General features: G+C 38.2%; 2 protein-coding genes across 2 annotated transcripts in view; both read left to right on the forward strand.

Annotated features, from left to right (window-relative positions):
• Positions 1-2,139, forward strand: part of LOC119736518 (adhesion G protein-coupled receptor L2-like) — a 42,561-nt gene extending 40,422 nt beyond the window's left edge. Inside the window, exon 27 of the mRNA XM_038210534.1 lies at positions 1,513-2,139. The gene's annotated coding sequence lies outside the window, so the exon portion shown is untranslated. The remainder of the gene's footprint in view (positions 1-1,512) is intronic.
• A 10,683-nt stretch (positions 2,140-12,822) lies between these two features.
• Positions 12,823-15,158, forward strand: part of LOC119740433 (latrophilin-like protein LAT-2) — a 51,791-nt gene continuing 49,455 nt past the window's right edge. Inside the window, exon 1 of the mRNA XM_038215749.1 lies at positions 12,823-13,048. Coding sequence (XP_038071677.1) covers positions 13,007-13,048 — 42 coding nt within the window. The 5' untranslated portion in view covers positions 12,823-13,006. The remainder of the gene's footprint in view (positions 13,049-15,158) is intronic.

Consider the following 15,158-nt stretch of genomic DNA (forward strand, 5'->3'; position numbering starts at 1 on the left):
CTCCATGAAATAGCTCACAGCTTTGTCACAATGTTTTGATTGATTTTGGGGTGTCTAGTGGGGCACATAGGGATAATATTTGGGGGTTGTTCACTTTGATGATAAAAGCATGGCATTTGGCACACGGTCAGAGTATATCTTAAAGAGGTTGTGGAATGCTGAAAGTCGTTTTGTTTTTTATATTTTTTATTGTAGAGTAGACCCATATATATCAAAATGACAAAGTCCCATTCTTTTGTAATGTGCGTTTATATGTTTATAAAACTGAAATTCATCGAGTAATTTGTTGGTCGGCGAGCGCATAATTGAAATCAACAGTCGTCGGGTTCTTTGTAAAATGAGAAAAATCGTGACGTAATAAACAGGACTCGTTTATACTACAGTCCTGTTTATTACGTCACGATTTAGTATGTTTTGTTTGCTGCCCCCAACGACGACTTTTACACAAATTGCACGTTCGGGTCGAACCAGTACCTGAAAAATAGCTCTGAAAAGTACCTTTTGTACTCATTTTATGACAGACACAATAGTCGTTTTTATTTCATCACACCTTAGGCTACATATACCCCAAAAATGACGGAAATGTCTTTGAGCATTCCACAACCTCTTTAAAAATGATATTTGGCTATTGGGCCATTGCAGATTTGTCCTTTGTAAAAATACAGGTAGAATAACAAGCAATTTACAAAATTTTCCAAATAGCTGCCATTGCTTATAATTCTACCTTTATTTTTTCAAAGGACAAATCTGCCATGGCCCTATAGCCCAATATCTTTCTCATGACATATTCTGACTGAAGTCGCCTGAAGAACTGATCCTCTACTTTGAAATTGTCGAGAAAGTTTTCTGTCAAACTGTGAATGTACCGGATTTGTCAAAGTACTACGTTGTCAGGGTGTACAGTGTATGAAAACTATTACAGAGCCCAAACAATACTAACTTCAATATTGTAAATTTTTTATGGAGCTGATGTATGTCTTAATTAAACACATGCGAGTGCAAAATAAGCTCTGGACGTGTTGCAAGAAGTCTTGCATGAAATCTATCAAAATGATCCCTGCGCCAAAAAATGCGACGCCGATGATATGGAACACCATACTTTTGGTCAATTTTCAGAGACAGACAGACAGACAGACAGCACGACAGACCGACCGACCGACCGACAAGTGACATGTAGCAGTAGTAGTAGTAGTAGAAACAGTAGTAGAAACATTTATGTCAATGTTGCCATTTCCACACAATAAAATGTTACAATGCCGTGTTAACATATTATACAGAGCAAAATGCAATGAATTATGTAATTGTGTATAATAATGTACATGGATCAATACTAGAACAAATTTACGACAACATTTAGGTAAAAGGTGAAGCGTCACGCTTTTGTACCCTAACCTATCGACAGACAAGTGGACATGACCGAGAAAAACAGAGACAGTGACAGAGCTTAAAGAATATTTCCCACACTGTTGTCTGCAAACTTCATCATTCTTCAATTGTCTTTTTGCATTTCAGCTGCAGCATTTGCCACAGGAATCGACCTACCTATCGGTGCATGAAAAATGTATATACATCAAGTAACCGAAATCTTTGTCAGTAAACATGTTTTGGTTGTGAGAGGAGTAAACTTTTGGACTGATAAACAAAAAAAAAGTAACTTAGCCCTAGTCATTCTATGGTCTGATAACAGAAAACTAAGAATGGATGTAATACTTACAAGCACTTCACCTATTTTGTGAAATAAAACTCTAGGATTGGAGGAGACTTTTGATTTTCTGATTTTTTGTGCCACAGACGTTAACAACTAATAAGCACATATTGTTCTAAATCCCCTTAAAATCCTTCAAGACTTAAAATTGTATATAAAAAGAATGCAGTATTAAATAAACTGCACTGTAAAATATCTGTTTGAGTTTTAAACGTAATAGCTGTAGTAATGTGAAGAGTGTTGATATTTTGTGAAGTGTGTAGGTTTGGTTGCAGTTATATTGTAAGCAATTTGGCGGATCATATTGCATGTTGGCACTCTATACTGATGACTGGTTCTGTCCTTTGCCTCCTCGATGACCAAATCTAATAACTGTGTAAATAGGCAAGGATGATTGGCTCATATATGATAAGTTAATACGAGTAGGTTATTTTGGAATGTTGTCAGAGGAGGGGGCAAACTGTAGTGCATTTTACATTATATGCAGGCGCGAATCCAGAGGGGGGGGGGGGGTCATAGAAATACATAACAAAATAATGTGAAACCCCCCCTGCTCTGACACCCAAAACAATTATACTGTATACTCTTAATAATGACCCCCTGTGCACAAAATTCTGACAGCGCCAGCTGGGTTATGTGGATATTTGTACACTATTCTGTAATAGTGTCCGGGATTTGAACAGTGCCCCCATTGAAAGTATGGTACGAATCCCCCCCCCCCCCTCCCCTGCAAAAATTCCTGGATCCGCCCCTGATATGAATCTGGTTTTGAACAACTTGAATGCTCAACAACAAAATGGGGAAAAGACATGAATAGTGCATGTTCTGAGTAAAGGACAAAATAACTGGTGTTGACGAATCGGAAAATGTTCGTTTCAAAAATGCCAAAAATATTGTAGGTGATTATTTTTTTTTTAAATTTGGTATATCTTTTATTTTCTAGATTATAGATAATTATTGTAGCTTTAAATCGTGATTTTTCCTTTTCAAAGACGATATTTTCGTACTCAGATTTTTCGCTTCTACTGATTGTTAAATTATTGTGTAAATTACCTGGGCTGAAACTGAACCCAAAACAGTAGGATTTTTATAGGTTTTTGGCGATAGTTTGTCACTGTATTATAAAAGTGCTTTACATCAATTAAGAATTATTTCAATTATTATATCATTGAAAGTGCCATTAGTGATTTCCCTCGATATTGAAGTCAAAAGTTTCTTCTTGTGTGGACGTTGCAATAATTTGTCCATGTATAACAATTCGATATCCTGTTAAAAATCAGAAATCTGCCAGGAATTTCACAATAATAGCAGATAACGGGTGTATACCCCTGTGCTGCTAAAAAAAAAAAAAACCTGCTGGTCTGCTGGTTTGAGGCATACAAAAACTACTAGCAGTATGTTCGGACTAAAGACGCAGTCCAGAAAAAGCACCAAAAAGATTAATGCATCCTTGACAATTTTTTCTTAAACCCTCAGACAAGACCAATATTTGTTGCTTACATTGGTCTCCAGTGCAAAGAAAGCTAATTATTTTCTGTGTTTGCGAGGAAAGAAATTCGTTTAGTCTGTGTGGCGATCAGAAATACTTGTCAGCATTGAGATGTCCTTTTGACCCGTATTCCGTACATGATGACGAGCATCACTCGTTGTCCGAGTAGTGACCTGAGCAAACACCGTGTTTACACATCGTGTGTTGCGGGGCCGAGACCCGTACGGATCGCGCCAAATTACGCTCCGAGGAGAGCTTACCGTAAAAAAAAAAAACCAAGATAAATGGTTATCCTTTTCGTTAGAAGAAAAAAAGGATGGGGACGTCATCAGATTGTACTGGAATTGTTTGAATGGGATGTCCTGTTTGGGTGAAAATAAAAGAAAGTTCATAAATTGACCTTGATTTGATAGAAGGTCCTAACGTTGGTCGTTAGCCACCTAAGTTACTTCATTTGCTACAATATTCGATGATTGGTGGACTTATGCGGTACTCGGGCTGTTGGTCGCATTGATATTTCTACCTCTTTTGAATGTGAACATCGAATTTATTTGGAAGAAATTTATAAAGCATGCATGGAATTCTTTAAATGGGAGATCCTGTTTGGGGTGAGAATAAAACAAAGTTCATAAATTGATTTGAAAGGAGATGCTATAACGTTGGTCGTTAGCCACCGACAATACTACTTCATTTACTACCTCTTTTTAATGTGAAAATCTAATTTATTTGGTAGAATCTTAGTATAAAGCATGTTTGTCGATGTGAGTGACTGAAATCGAAGTGAATGTATTTCAAATTCTCAATTTCAAAAGTGAGCATAGTCTCCACTCTAAATTTTTGGATTATTGATTAATGGACAAAATATATGTTATACATGTATATAAAAACGTCTTTGTATTTTGGATTGGTACAATACATACATAGTTTTTAACACTAACTTCAGTACTGTGCAATACAAACTGTTAATTGATCTTGTACCGAACCGAATCACAACGAACTGCACATAAATAAATTAACATAAATTACACTGTATTTACATAAATTACCACGTATTAAAGTTGGTGTATATGTTATGTTTACGAGCTTTTTGGGTGTGGCACCTTGAAAAATAGCTTTTCAAATTCAATTGATAATTTTTCCGGCATTACATTAGTTATGAGCTTTCCAACGAGACATCGCGCGAAAGAAATCGGCCCACGACAAGTAATCAATGAATTAATTTCAACTTTAATTCGTTCTGAATAGTGTGCGCAATTTCTGAACTGGAGCGCGCAATTCAAAACAACTTTTTTAAAAACTGTATAAAGGCCTGCAAAAACAAACAAGCAAATTTATTTGTTACAGGTCATTATAGTCCTTTAAATTTCGTTCGGAAAAGAAAATCGAAATTTTGAAAATGCATGTGCACACCAACTTTAACATAAACACTTTATGAGGCTGAAAGTAATGTAATACGTCCGGATATCACAACGAAGAATACAACTGATCGCTAATAGTTATATTTAGTATGCATATAATTATGATGTGAAAGTATGTACCTACTGTAACATTAATATTGTAATTTTTGTTAGCATGTCAGATTCGAACCCATTCAGTCGAGATGAAAACATTTTTGGAAGTAGAATTACATCGAACGTGTGTGTTGATATATATCTAGTGGACGGCATGTGCTATTTAACCTTATAAATATTAAATGTTATTCAGATGTTATTGTCTATGATTTTCGAAGAATATGTACTACGAAAGTGCCTTATCACAATTATCGATATTTTATGCACGTTTTGATCTTCTGTTTATGCATTTATGTATACATAGTCTAAAAACACCAGAGAGTTTTATTGTGTAAATTATTAGAGATGGGTTATTTAGTATATTTATCTGTGTGATATAATGAATGTGTTTATTGGTGATAACAAATATATTACAAATCAGGAATTTCGGGAAAACAATCGTTGTTGTTTATTTCAGATCCGAGTTTCAATCTTGGCTGAACAGCAGGAGTCGAAATGACCTGCACCCCGTAAAACAAAGATCACCATAACGTTCGCGTTGATGTGTTTTAGACTGATATTCATTAAAAGGCACACGTAGGAACATTTGCAATTTTTACCGGAAACGCACCTACCGATTTAACGAGAAACCCTGGCTCGAAGTGCAGACAGGACTGGTACCAAATACCATGTGAAATCACTCCGCCTGAAATTTTATCATTAGGAAGAAAATTACTGAAGAAGGTTAAGAAAAAACTGCCGACAGGCAGCATTTTACGTGCGTTAGCAGTGGAATCCGGTCATACAAGACCCCAAATGTTAGGCATACGTTTGTTTTCTGTTTTCTCACAATGTAGAATATCCACTGAACTGAAACTTCAGCAGGTATACGTTGTTAGCGATATTGTTGCTTTAACGAAAAAAATGCACAAAAAGCAAATGGTCCTATTGCCTTTAAGACTACAATACTGTTGAATGTTAATAGCTGTCAGTGCATTTTTGTTAAGAATTGCAATGACATTTTTAAAATCATTTCCCGTCAATAAACACATCGCCTTGAATACAGCATTTGTCATTTTATGATGTTTATATTGTGTGCGACATGTATGGTGTAATTTTGACCTTTAATGATCGCACCGCTGATGGCGTTTTCCGGAGGGGGGGGGAGGTCTTTTTCCTGCCCGTGGTTTTGTGGTGTAGGCCTAATGGGGTTTTTTCTGCCTTTTAGTCAATTACCGGAAAGGGGGAAATTGAGAGCTTTATTCACTGTTCTGACATACCTCCCTCACTTGGCCTCTCTAGCACTGAGAAAGCAGGAGATGTTTACATGTTTAAAGGGCAAGCATTGTAATTTTTGTGGATGCAATCCACACCTTTGTGTCCTACTTAAAAACAGTTTAAATATTTGTTTTGCCATTTTCAAGGGTATTTTGGCGCCCTTTTGGATTTTATGCTTATGCGGCTGTCCATATTCATGAGCAAAAGTGTGATGTCATTTCAGGCAGAAACCTCAATGTTACTTACAGCTATCTCGGCACCAAATGTTGCCAGAAATTTGGATATTTCGCTGTCATATACACAGGGTGAGTCTTAAAAAGCAATCACATTTAATTGATACATCAATGAAGTCTGTCTCAAAGGAGTAAAGCATTGCTGAAATTGATCCATGCCATCAGAAGTTGTGCATATTTTACTAGAAGAACCTGGAATGCCATTGGAAGCTATTGAGCTGAGTGAGAATTACAGACAACACACAGACATTGATCATTTGAGTCAAGACTAAAACATTATTTTTACTGTCAGACTTTGCGATCTGAAGATGAGGTACAAGTCAACTTTTTTTCTCCTGAAATATTGATGGCGATTTTGTCTGTTTTCCTTTGCAACATATTCGTTTATTCATGGAGGTGGGAAAATGCCCTCATTTCATTGTATTTAATGGGTATTCATTGGCTAGTAGAACGGTAAATGATCAATGGTGCACAACTGATTTTTGTGACCTTTTTATTAAACTATAGACATAACTTGGTAATAGGGTATGCAAATTACGTGAACATTTCACATTTCACTAGTCAATAATATGTACTTTATCCCTATGTTATTTTTATGAAATGGAGGGGTCACATTATTCTTTTACATATTTTTTTTCTAATTCCGCCACTTTCTTTTTCACTCACTCTGTATGTCTTAGTACTGTATCATTTATAATAATTTCAATAATCGATTGATATATTGGGTCAATCCGATACATTTAACGTGTTTGATGTTTTTAATATGCCGGGCCACGATCATTGTTCCATGTCTCTCCTATGGGCAAGCGCAAACAGAGGCGAATTGCAACCTTTGTAAACGCCAACATTTAGCGTTTTAGATCGTTTAGCGTTTTGTAGCGTTTAAAAGCGTTAAAGCGTTTCATAGCGTTTAATAGCGTTAAAGCGTTTTATAGCGTTAACTGTAGCCAAATTTCAAATGTCTGAATCACGCAAGAGTCCACATTATGTCGTACATTAATTAACGGAGAAAATGTTAGAAAACCCTGCTGGTTCCATCTGACGCTTAACGTATTTCCAGCAGTGAGTATAAAATGCAACTGAATTTTGAGCCGATCTGCGACTGGCACCACATCAAGTGCATATCACGTAAAAAAATATTTAAACAATAAGCGAGTTCGGTATTCCAACGGCGCATGTGCACATCGGGATTTGCCGATTTTTCATTCGGGATAAAAATGTCATCCTTTTCCTGCAAAAGCCTAGCGGGGTACCAGTAAAATTTAAGAGATCATCGTGTTCTGAAGTAAAACATTTTGCCCAAAATCTTTGGACAGCGAAGTGTTTTTAGGTGTCTGTGTGTGTCAAAACCTTTGCGCGAATGAAAGTTCCATTTCTTTTCGATTGCACGAAAAAATTGCACAGAATGCAGATTTGGTTACCACGTCCCCCATAGCCTTGTGTGTATTTTATCTGCCGCGGTTATCCCGGGAAAAAAAATAAATCGTCGAACCTTGCTGTGTACCAGACTATTTTAGAATACCAAACTGGCTTATTCACTGTGCAAGTGATATCAGGTCTCATGCATAGGGTTGCAGACCAGTAAATCAGTCCGAAATTGCCTACGCCGGCCAAATCACGATTTGCATGCCCTGAAATCTTCAGTATTTAAGCAAACTGTGGACCATGAACTGGAGGCTTTGTAAAAAATATGGGTGGAAGCCGTGCACAGGACTGTGAGCTTGTAGTTCTGTGCAATTTGGATGAAATTGGAGCCCTAAAAGCGCTCTATTTTGCAATGGAGTGTAGGCATCGTTTTTCAAAATGGCGATGGGCTTCAGGACTATTTTAAGGGGTGATCATCTTCGGATGGAAATTTCTCCTAAAAGTCATCAGTTGACCCCCCGTAAATTGAAAAGAAAATGAACGGTGATGAAATAAACTTTAATTTGATGTGTGTCTCGAATACCTTGGAGAGTTGTGAGTATTTTTCCCGAATTTCTGAAGTGGGAGCATTTATCATTGGGGTCAATGGAAGTTTTTTACTGGTCTGGAACCATAGTGCGTGAAAGCCTCACTAAACGTTTACCAAATTGATGGCGTTGGCAGTCAAAGTGGTTCTCAAATTAGAAAATGTGGTTTGTTCTGGGTCAAAATGCTAAGTGTGTGCATGTGGAAAAACAAGAAGGTAGTCTCGTCTAGTCTATCCGCATACATGTAGACGCTCACAAATGCTCGTTTCTTTTTACTTTTCGTTTTTAGCGTTCTCTGTTAGTGGTCTTGAACATGGCATCATTAAAGGGAATGTACATGTTACAACATTAGCTTCTGCAGCAATTATCAGAAATAAATGAATTTCAAATTGAAGGATTAGTATTTTATGGCAAATATTGTTGAACTGACTTGTTTCACGTTTTGGGCTTGTAGATGCTGGAAAAATCAAGAAAACCAATCATGTTCTTGTAGTCGGGCTCCCTGACCCCACTTAAGATGAAACGGAGCAATGTACAGACTTTGGGGAATTGTAAGGTCAAAGAATCAGTCTAGCAGGCTTGTACCTCTCCACAGGTGTGTAATCAATTGCAAAGAAAATGCGGAACAACTCAATACGAGAAAATTAGGAGCGATTTTTGAAAACAGCCAGTTTTCTCCAACGCTGGTCGGCCGATCAGCGTTGGAAAAAATACACTGTTTCTTGAAAATGTCAGTATACCAGCAGCCAGGATTTTACAGGATGCTTTAGACCGTCATTTCATAACAATCCAGTAAGGTATTTCGTGATAATTTGAGCAATCCGTTTTCTGATGTTTGCAGATGTTGCATCTTCCCTTTAAAAGACAACATCAGGGGCATATTTTTAAATTATAAAAATACAAATCAAGGTACAGTCTAGGAACTAAACACTCTTGCCAGCTTGCTTTGGATATACATCTAAGCACATAAGAAAGAAATTGCTAACACTATATTAATTTCCTGTTGAATTTTTTGGTTTAAAGGGAAGATACAACATTTGCAAACATCAAAAAACGAAATGATCAAATTTTCACGAAATATCTTACTGGATTGTTAGGGAATGACAGTCTCAAGCATCCTGTAAAGTTGTGGCTCCTGGTATGCTGGCATTTTCAAGAAAAACTGTATTTTTCCAACGCTGGTCGGCCGACCAGCGTTGGAGAAAACTGGCTTTTTTTTCAAAAGGTGCTTCTTATTTTTCATATTGAGTTCGTCTGTATTTTCTTTGCAATTGATTACACACCTGTGAAGACTACAGATTACACACCTGTGAAGACTACAAGCCTGCTAGACTGATTCTATGATCTTACAATTCCCCAAAGTCTATAAATTGCTCCATTTCATCTTAAAAGGGGTCAGGGAACCAGACTACAAGAATATGATTGGTTTTCTTGGTTTTTTCAGCATATACGAACCCAAAACGTGAAACAAGTCAGTGTAACAATATTTGCAATAACATACTAATCCTCCAAATCCATTTATTTCTGAAAACTGCAGCAAAAGCTAATGTTGTACATTCCCTTTAAAAACCATTTATTTATTAAACAAAAAAGTCTAGTACCAGGCTGATCCATCCATCTCAACACGATCATTCCTGCCCTCATTAGCATACACTTAATCACGGCACACTGAAGGCTATTACTTCAAACAAAGGATTAAAGTGACAGCACCAATGCCAAAATGAAGAAAAAATGCATGTATGCGTAATACGGATATTTGGGTCGGGGGAGAGAGAAATTGTTCCAATTTTATTTATCGCTCCTAACAAAATTATGTATAATAGTATGCAGTTGTGAAAATGCAGACATTTTCAATTTTCGAAAAACATCTTTATACGCCGTGAGGAACCAAGGAATTAAGATCCAAATTGTGTCTCGCGTTCCTTCATACTGCAATATAAAACCATGTACTTTTGGTCGTAAAATTATGGCAAAGCGTGATGCATGCCATTAACGCAGACAAAATATACGACTTTAAGTCGGATGGTTATGTCGTTAATTGAACGACTTAAAACACGCACAAATATTACGTTGGCAGCAGCAGTACGCTTCCATAAAATAATACTAAATTTGATCGCGAAAATGAAGGAATGAATGACAGAATTTCTGTTATCACTGCTTAGTTCTTAATCTAAAAAGAAAACTGGTAAGCTGAACTGAGAAAAGGAAATAGTTGTGGAAAATGGAGATTACTTTTAAAGAATCAAAGACAACAGCATTTGCGAACAATGAATGATCCTCGAGACCAACTTGTTGAATGCTCCAAATATGTCACACACGACCTCGTCTATATTTACAAGACAAGCCGTAATTGTCGCCGCGTCGATATCACCATGGCCACCGGTCGACCTCAGCAGGTTGCCCTGGAAACGTGAGACGCGTATCCAAGGCGACGGTGCACTCGCCGCGCTCGTTGAGTTAAGATAGCAATCATTTAAACTAAAATAAGGGGGAACAATATAGTGCTCGATAAACCATAAAAACAAAAACCGTCATGGTATAGAGCTATCATCGAAGGGGCTCGTTCACCATTGAAAATTGATGCGTGCGCGGTATCTTTGGCCCATTTTTTGGCCCGTTTTCTGGTTGGGAAAACATCGTGATCTGGTACATGGTACCCTGTGGAGACATGTGCACAATAGGGAACAAAATATTGCCCTACATCTCCACATGTATAGGCAGGCGCGGTTCTAGAACCAATATTTGGGGGGGGGGGGGCTAGCAGGGTGGATCCAGATTTTTTTTCAGGGAGGCGTGCTGAAATGAAGACCGGTTATTTTTTCCAGACACTTGGGCCTCCGAAAATCAAGAGGTGGGGGGGGGGGGGGGGGGGGGGGGAGGGAGCCTCATGCCATATTTTCAATGGGGAGCGCCAATAAAATCCTTAAATCATTGACACTATATAAATATATAGTCGTGACAAGGGTGCGTTAGCACCCTTGTCACGACTATTTTTTTTAGGGAGACCGTTCGCATGTACATCACAATCCTTCTTTTTGCTAATGCAATTTTTTTTTTACGGAATTTTTTTTGGGGGGGGGGGGGGCTATACAAAAAAAAACAATGGGGGGCCTAAAGCCCCCCCCCCCCCCTAGGCCCCCCCCCCCCCTCCGTAGAATCGCGCCTGTGTATAGGCGAATACTTATAGGTCTACACAAGGTTATCACGAAATAGTTATATGGATTTCACCCAAAATCTAGGAATTTCCAAGGCGTGTTGATCCGTCATAAATTAAAGTGTTTTATGTAAGGGATGTTCCAATTCCAGCCCAGGTTAATTCTGGTTAAAATAGGAGCATTTTGAAAGTACGCTTTCAAACTCGAAAACTTTAGTACACGAGAACAAAGAAATGACTCTGCAAGGATACAAATTCCAGTATCTGTGGGCAATTTCGTGTACCGGTACATTGATGGTAAAACTCGTGGAGTAAACATAAAGTCAAACTAACATTTGGTTCATGCATTGTTGCCAAATAGTTCTCAATCAGTATAATGGTCGACAAATAAACGTACGTCGACTGTACGTCACAATGTGCCAGGATTTTGTAACAAGCCCCTTCATCAGAGCGCCGTTCCAAACGGCAGTACCTAAGTTAAATCCATCAAATTCACGAAGACTTAATGTCGTCGTTACTCTGCATTTGTGTTTCGTACTGTAGTCCACCAATTTTCAGATTTGTCCCTGAGACATGAACGTTCCCAGTATTCAATGGGAATGTTTATTGGTAATTGCATTTTGTACATCCTAATACAACGTGGCCTTAGGGTAACCCCATGCAAGTGAGTTTAAAGGGGCATTTACGGCCTGAAATCCCCCAAAATGTCATGTTTTGGATTGTTTACTTATCCATTTTTTTTGGGGGGGGGGGCTTCAAAATGGCCGCCGCGCGTGAGCGAGGGCTACACGGTCTTTGTACACGCACAGAGGCCAATTTCACGGCGCTGCTAAGCACACAAATTTGCTTAGCACAAAAATGTCTGGCTTGGTAAAAGCAGGTTACGAGCCAAAACTCCATGTGATATTCATGCTAAGCGAACCACAGCTGAATACTAATCACAAGCAATAATCATCACATGGAAAATTGGTTGGTTATCCTGTTTTCGCCAACTTGCAGACTTTTCATGCTAAGCAAATTTCTGTGCTGAGCGGCTCCATGACATTGACCCCAGGTCGAAGTGCTACACTCTAATAAGTCCCGGGTCAGATTTGACCCGGAAAAGGGTCATGTGGGGCCTAACCATTTTCCGGGTCAAAAAAATGACACTTTTCTGGGTCAACATTAAACTTTATGACTCAATTTCCAGGTCATTTTGACCCGGGAAAGTGTCAGTTTGATTCGGAAAAGGGTCATTTTTTAACCGGAAAAGGGCCAGGCCCCACATGACCCTTTTCCGGGTCAAATCTGACCCGGAAAGTAACATTACGCCAGTTACTTTTCGGATGGCTGCAAATGATGGACTATAGCTTTAAGGTGCAGCTATAATTGACGCCGCCCGCACACGAGTCGAATATCAAAAAAAATGTGCCGCCAATCAAGCGCTCCCATATGGGCACAAGTCCAACGCGGCCAGCCAATCCACACCATTGACTATGTAGCGCGACCAACAATGTGCGCATTGAATTCTCTGATACGAGAAGGAACGCACGCAAAAATTGCTGTTACGTGTTGCTAAAGCCGTGGTTGAATGCGCGCTGTAAACCTCGGCTTTGGTGGAGCCGATCCGGCAGCAATTTGATTCTAGCCCTGAAACGGTGGACGGAAAAGGGACTCCGGCGACTCAGCGGTGGGTGGAAAGGGACTACCGGGACCCAGCGGCATCATGTGGCAGTGGATGATTTTCTTGACGGTTCCGGTCTTTGCGGTGAGTTTGACCATGGAGGAATGGTTTGACCGATTTCTTGAAAGTTTCCCCCTTCCGTCATCAAACTACTGATGTATCTCCGTAAATGATTTAAGCGTGAACTGCACAGTGCGAGTCAAAAAAGAAAGTGACCTTACGAAAAACTACTGACTAGATTTTAAAAAAGTACGTGGTCAGCTTCATTTAACAGGGATAAAGTATAAATTATTGAATAGTAACTGTGAAAGTTTAACGTCACTTGCTTACTATGTTTACAATTTTTATCTACTCTATTTTACTACAAACATCACAAAATTTAGCTGTTCACCAATTATCATATACCGGTATCATTTCGGCCTTAATACAGTAAAACAAAGACGTGTTCCTGCCTTCATGAATTTGCACAAGAAATCATTCCAAAATCACCATCATTATGTCAGAAAAAATCCATATATTAAAAGCACAAAATCTGACATTTCATTCATGACCAAAATTATTTTTAAAAAAAGTTTCAATGGTATCTGAATGCCTGTGTGTAATCTCTGGTTCTCACTTAGCCCACTTTGTAGTTTCAAATGGCATTCCATGGACAGCTGCAAAAAAAGACTCTTTTAGTAAAAATATGCATAAATTTTCATAGCATGGATCAATGTCAGTAAAAAAAAAAAATTCAAATGAAGAACTCGCAAATAGCACCGACAGTACACAGTCTTGAAATACATCCGTGTATGAAGATGACATAATGTCCGATGAATCCATGTATAAAGAAGAAATATGGCCAGTACAGGGTGAGTAAAAAAACAACCCGAAACCCAAATGTTGGGACTATTGTTTTAGTAAAGTTCTGCATGTAGAACTGTCAAAATGTAGGATATGAAAGCCCAATTCATAAGCTTTCTTTTAGTACAAGAATCATTAAAATCACATAGGTACTTTTTAAGTTACAGAATTTTAAACACAACCACCGTTTTAAGGTTCTGTCCACTGATCAAAAAAAGTTAGTGTTCTTTCAGTAAAACGAAAACAAATCACATAGGGATGTGTGTGAATTGTTTTCGTTTTGCTGTAAGAACGCACACTTTTTTGTGATCCGTGGACAGATCTTTAAAACGTTGGTTGTGTTTAAAATTCCGTAACTTAAAAAAAGTACATGAGTGATTTGAATGATTCTTGTACTAAAAGAAAGCTTATGAATTGGGCTTTCATGTCCTAGATTTTGAAAGTGCTACATGCAGAACTTCAATAAAACAATAGTCCCGACATTTGGGTTTCGGGTTTTTTTTACTCACGCGCCGTGAAAACTGAACTTCCCCATGATATACGTAGGGTAGGCCTACACAGAGCAGAATTACCATTCTGGCATATGAATAATTGATTAGCCATTATTCCAAAAACCCTTTGACCTATAGTCATTACATTTCTTGGGTAAGTTCATGAAGAGTTGTTCTATGCATGTACCGAGTGTCATAATTTTTCGTCACTCGATGGCCCGAGATCTAAGTAGTTCAGTCGGAAAAGGGGGGTATCGTGCACCCTCGGAAATCAATTTCTAATCAACGTTTCTAGGTCAGAAAAAATGCGTAGAAAACGATTTGCTATGTTAAAAAATTCAAAAAATGTCCCACGTATTGTTTTTATGCAAATTAGTGCCGCCATTACCGAAAAATCTATTTGTAACTATATCTCAGCCAATATTGCAGATAACTGAACGAACTAGGTGTCTAAACCCATGTTTTCAAGGTCATAGATCACAATAAAACTATTCTGGAAGTGACCACATGTGTCTGTGGCATAGGAATATGCAAATTAGTGCCGCAAATACCGGAAAGTCATGTTTTTGGCATATCTCGCCAATATAGCACATAACTACACCAGTAAGGTGTCTAAACCCATGTTTTGAGGGTCAAGTATCATTAGAAGACCATTCACGAAGTACCTATGTGTGTCTTTGGCATGAAAATATGTAAATTATAAAGTGTCGGTTTATCCGCTATTTGATTTTTAGCCAATATCTCGGCCAATATGGCACTTAACTACACAAGTAATGTGTCTAAACCCATGTTTTGAGGGTCAGGTATCATTAGAAAACCATTCACGAAGTAACTATGTGTGTCTCTGGCAGGTAAATATG

This window comes from Patiria miniata, unplaced genomic scaffold, assembly GCF_015706575.1.
Source record: "Patiria miniata isolate m_02_andy unplaced genomic scaffold, ASM1570657v1 HiC_scaffold_10, whole genome shotgun sequence".
NCBI classification, from domain to species: Eukaryota; Metazoa; Echinodermata; class Asteroidea; order Valvatida; family Asterinidae; genus Patiria; species Patiria miniata.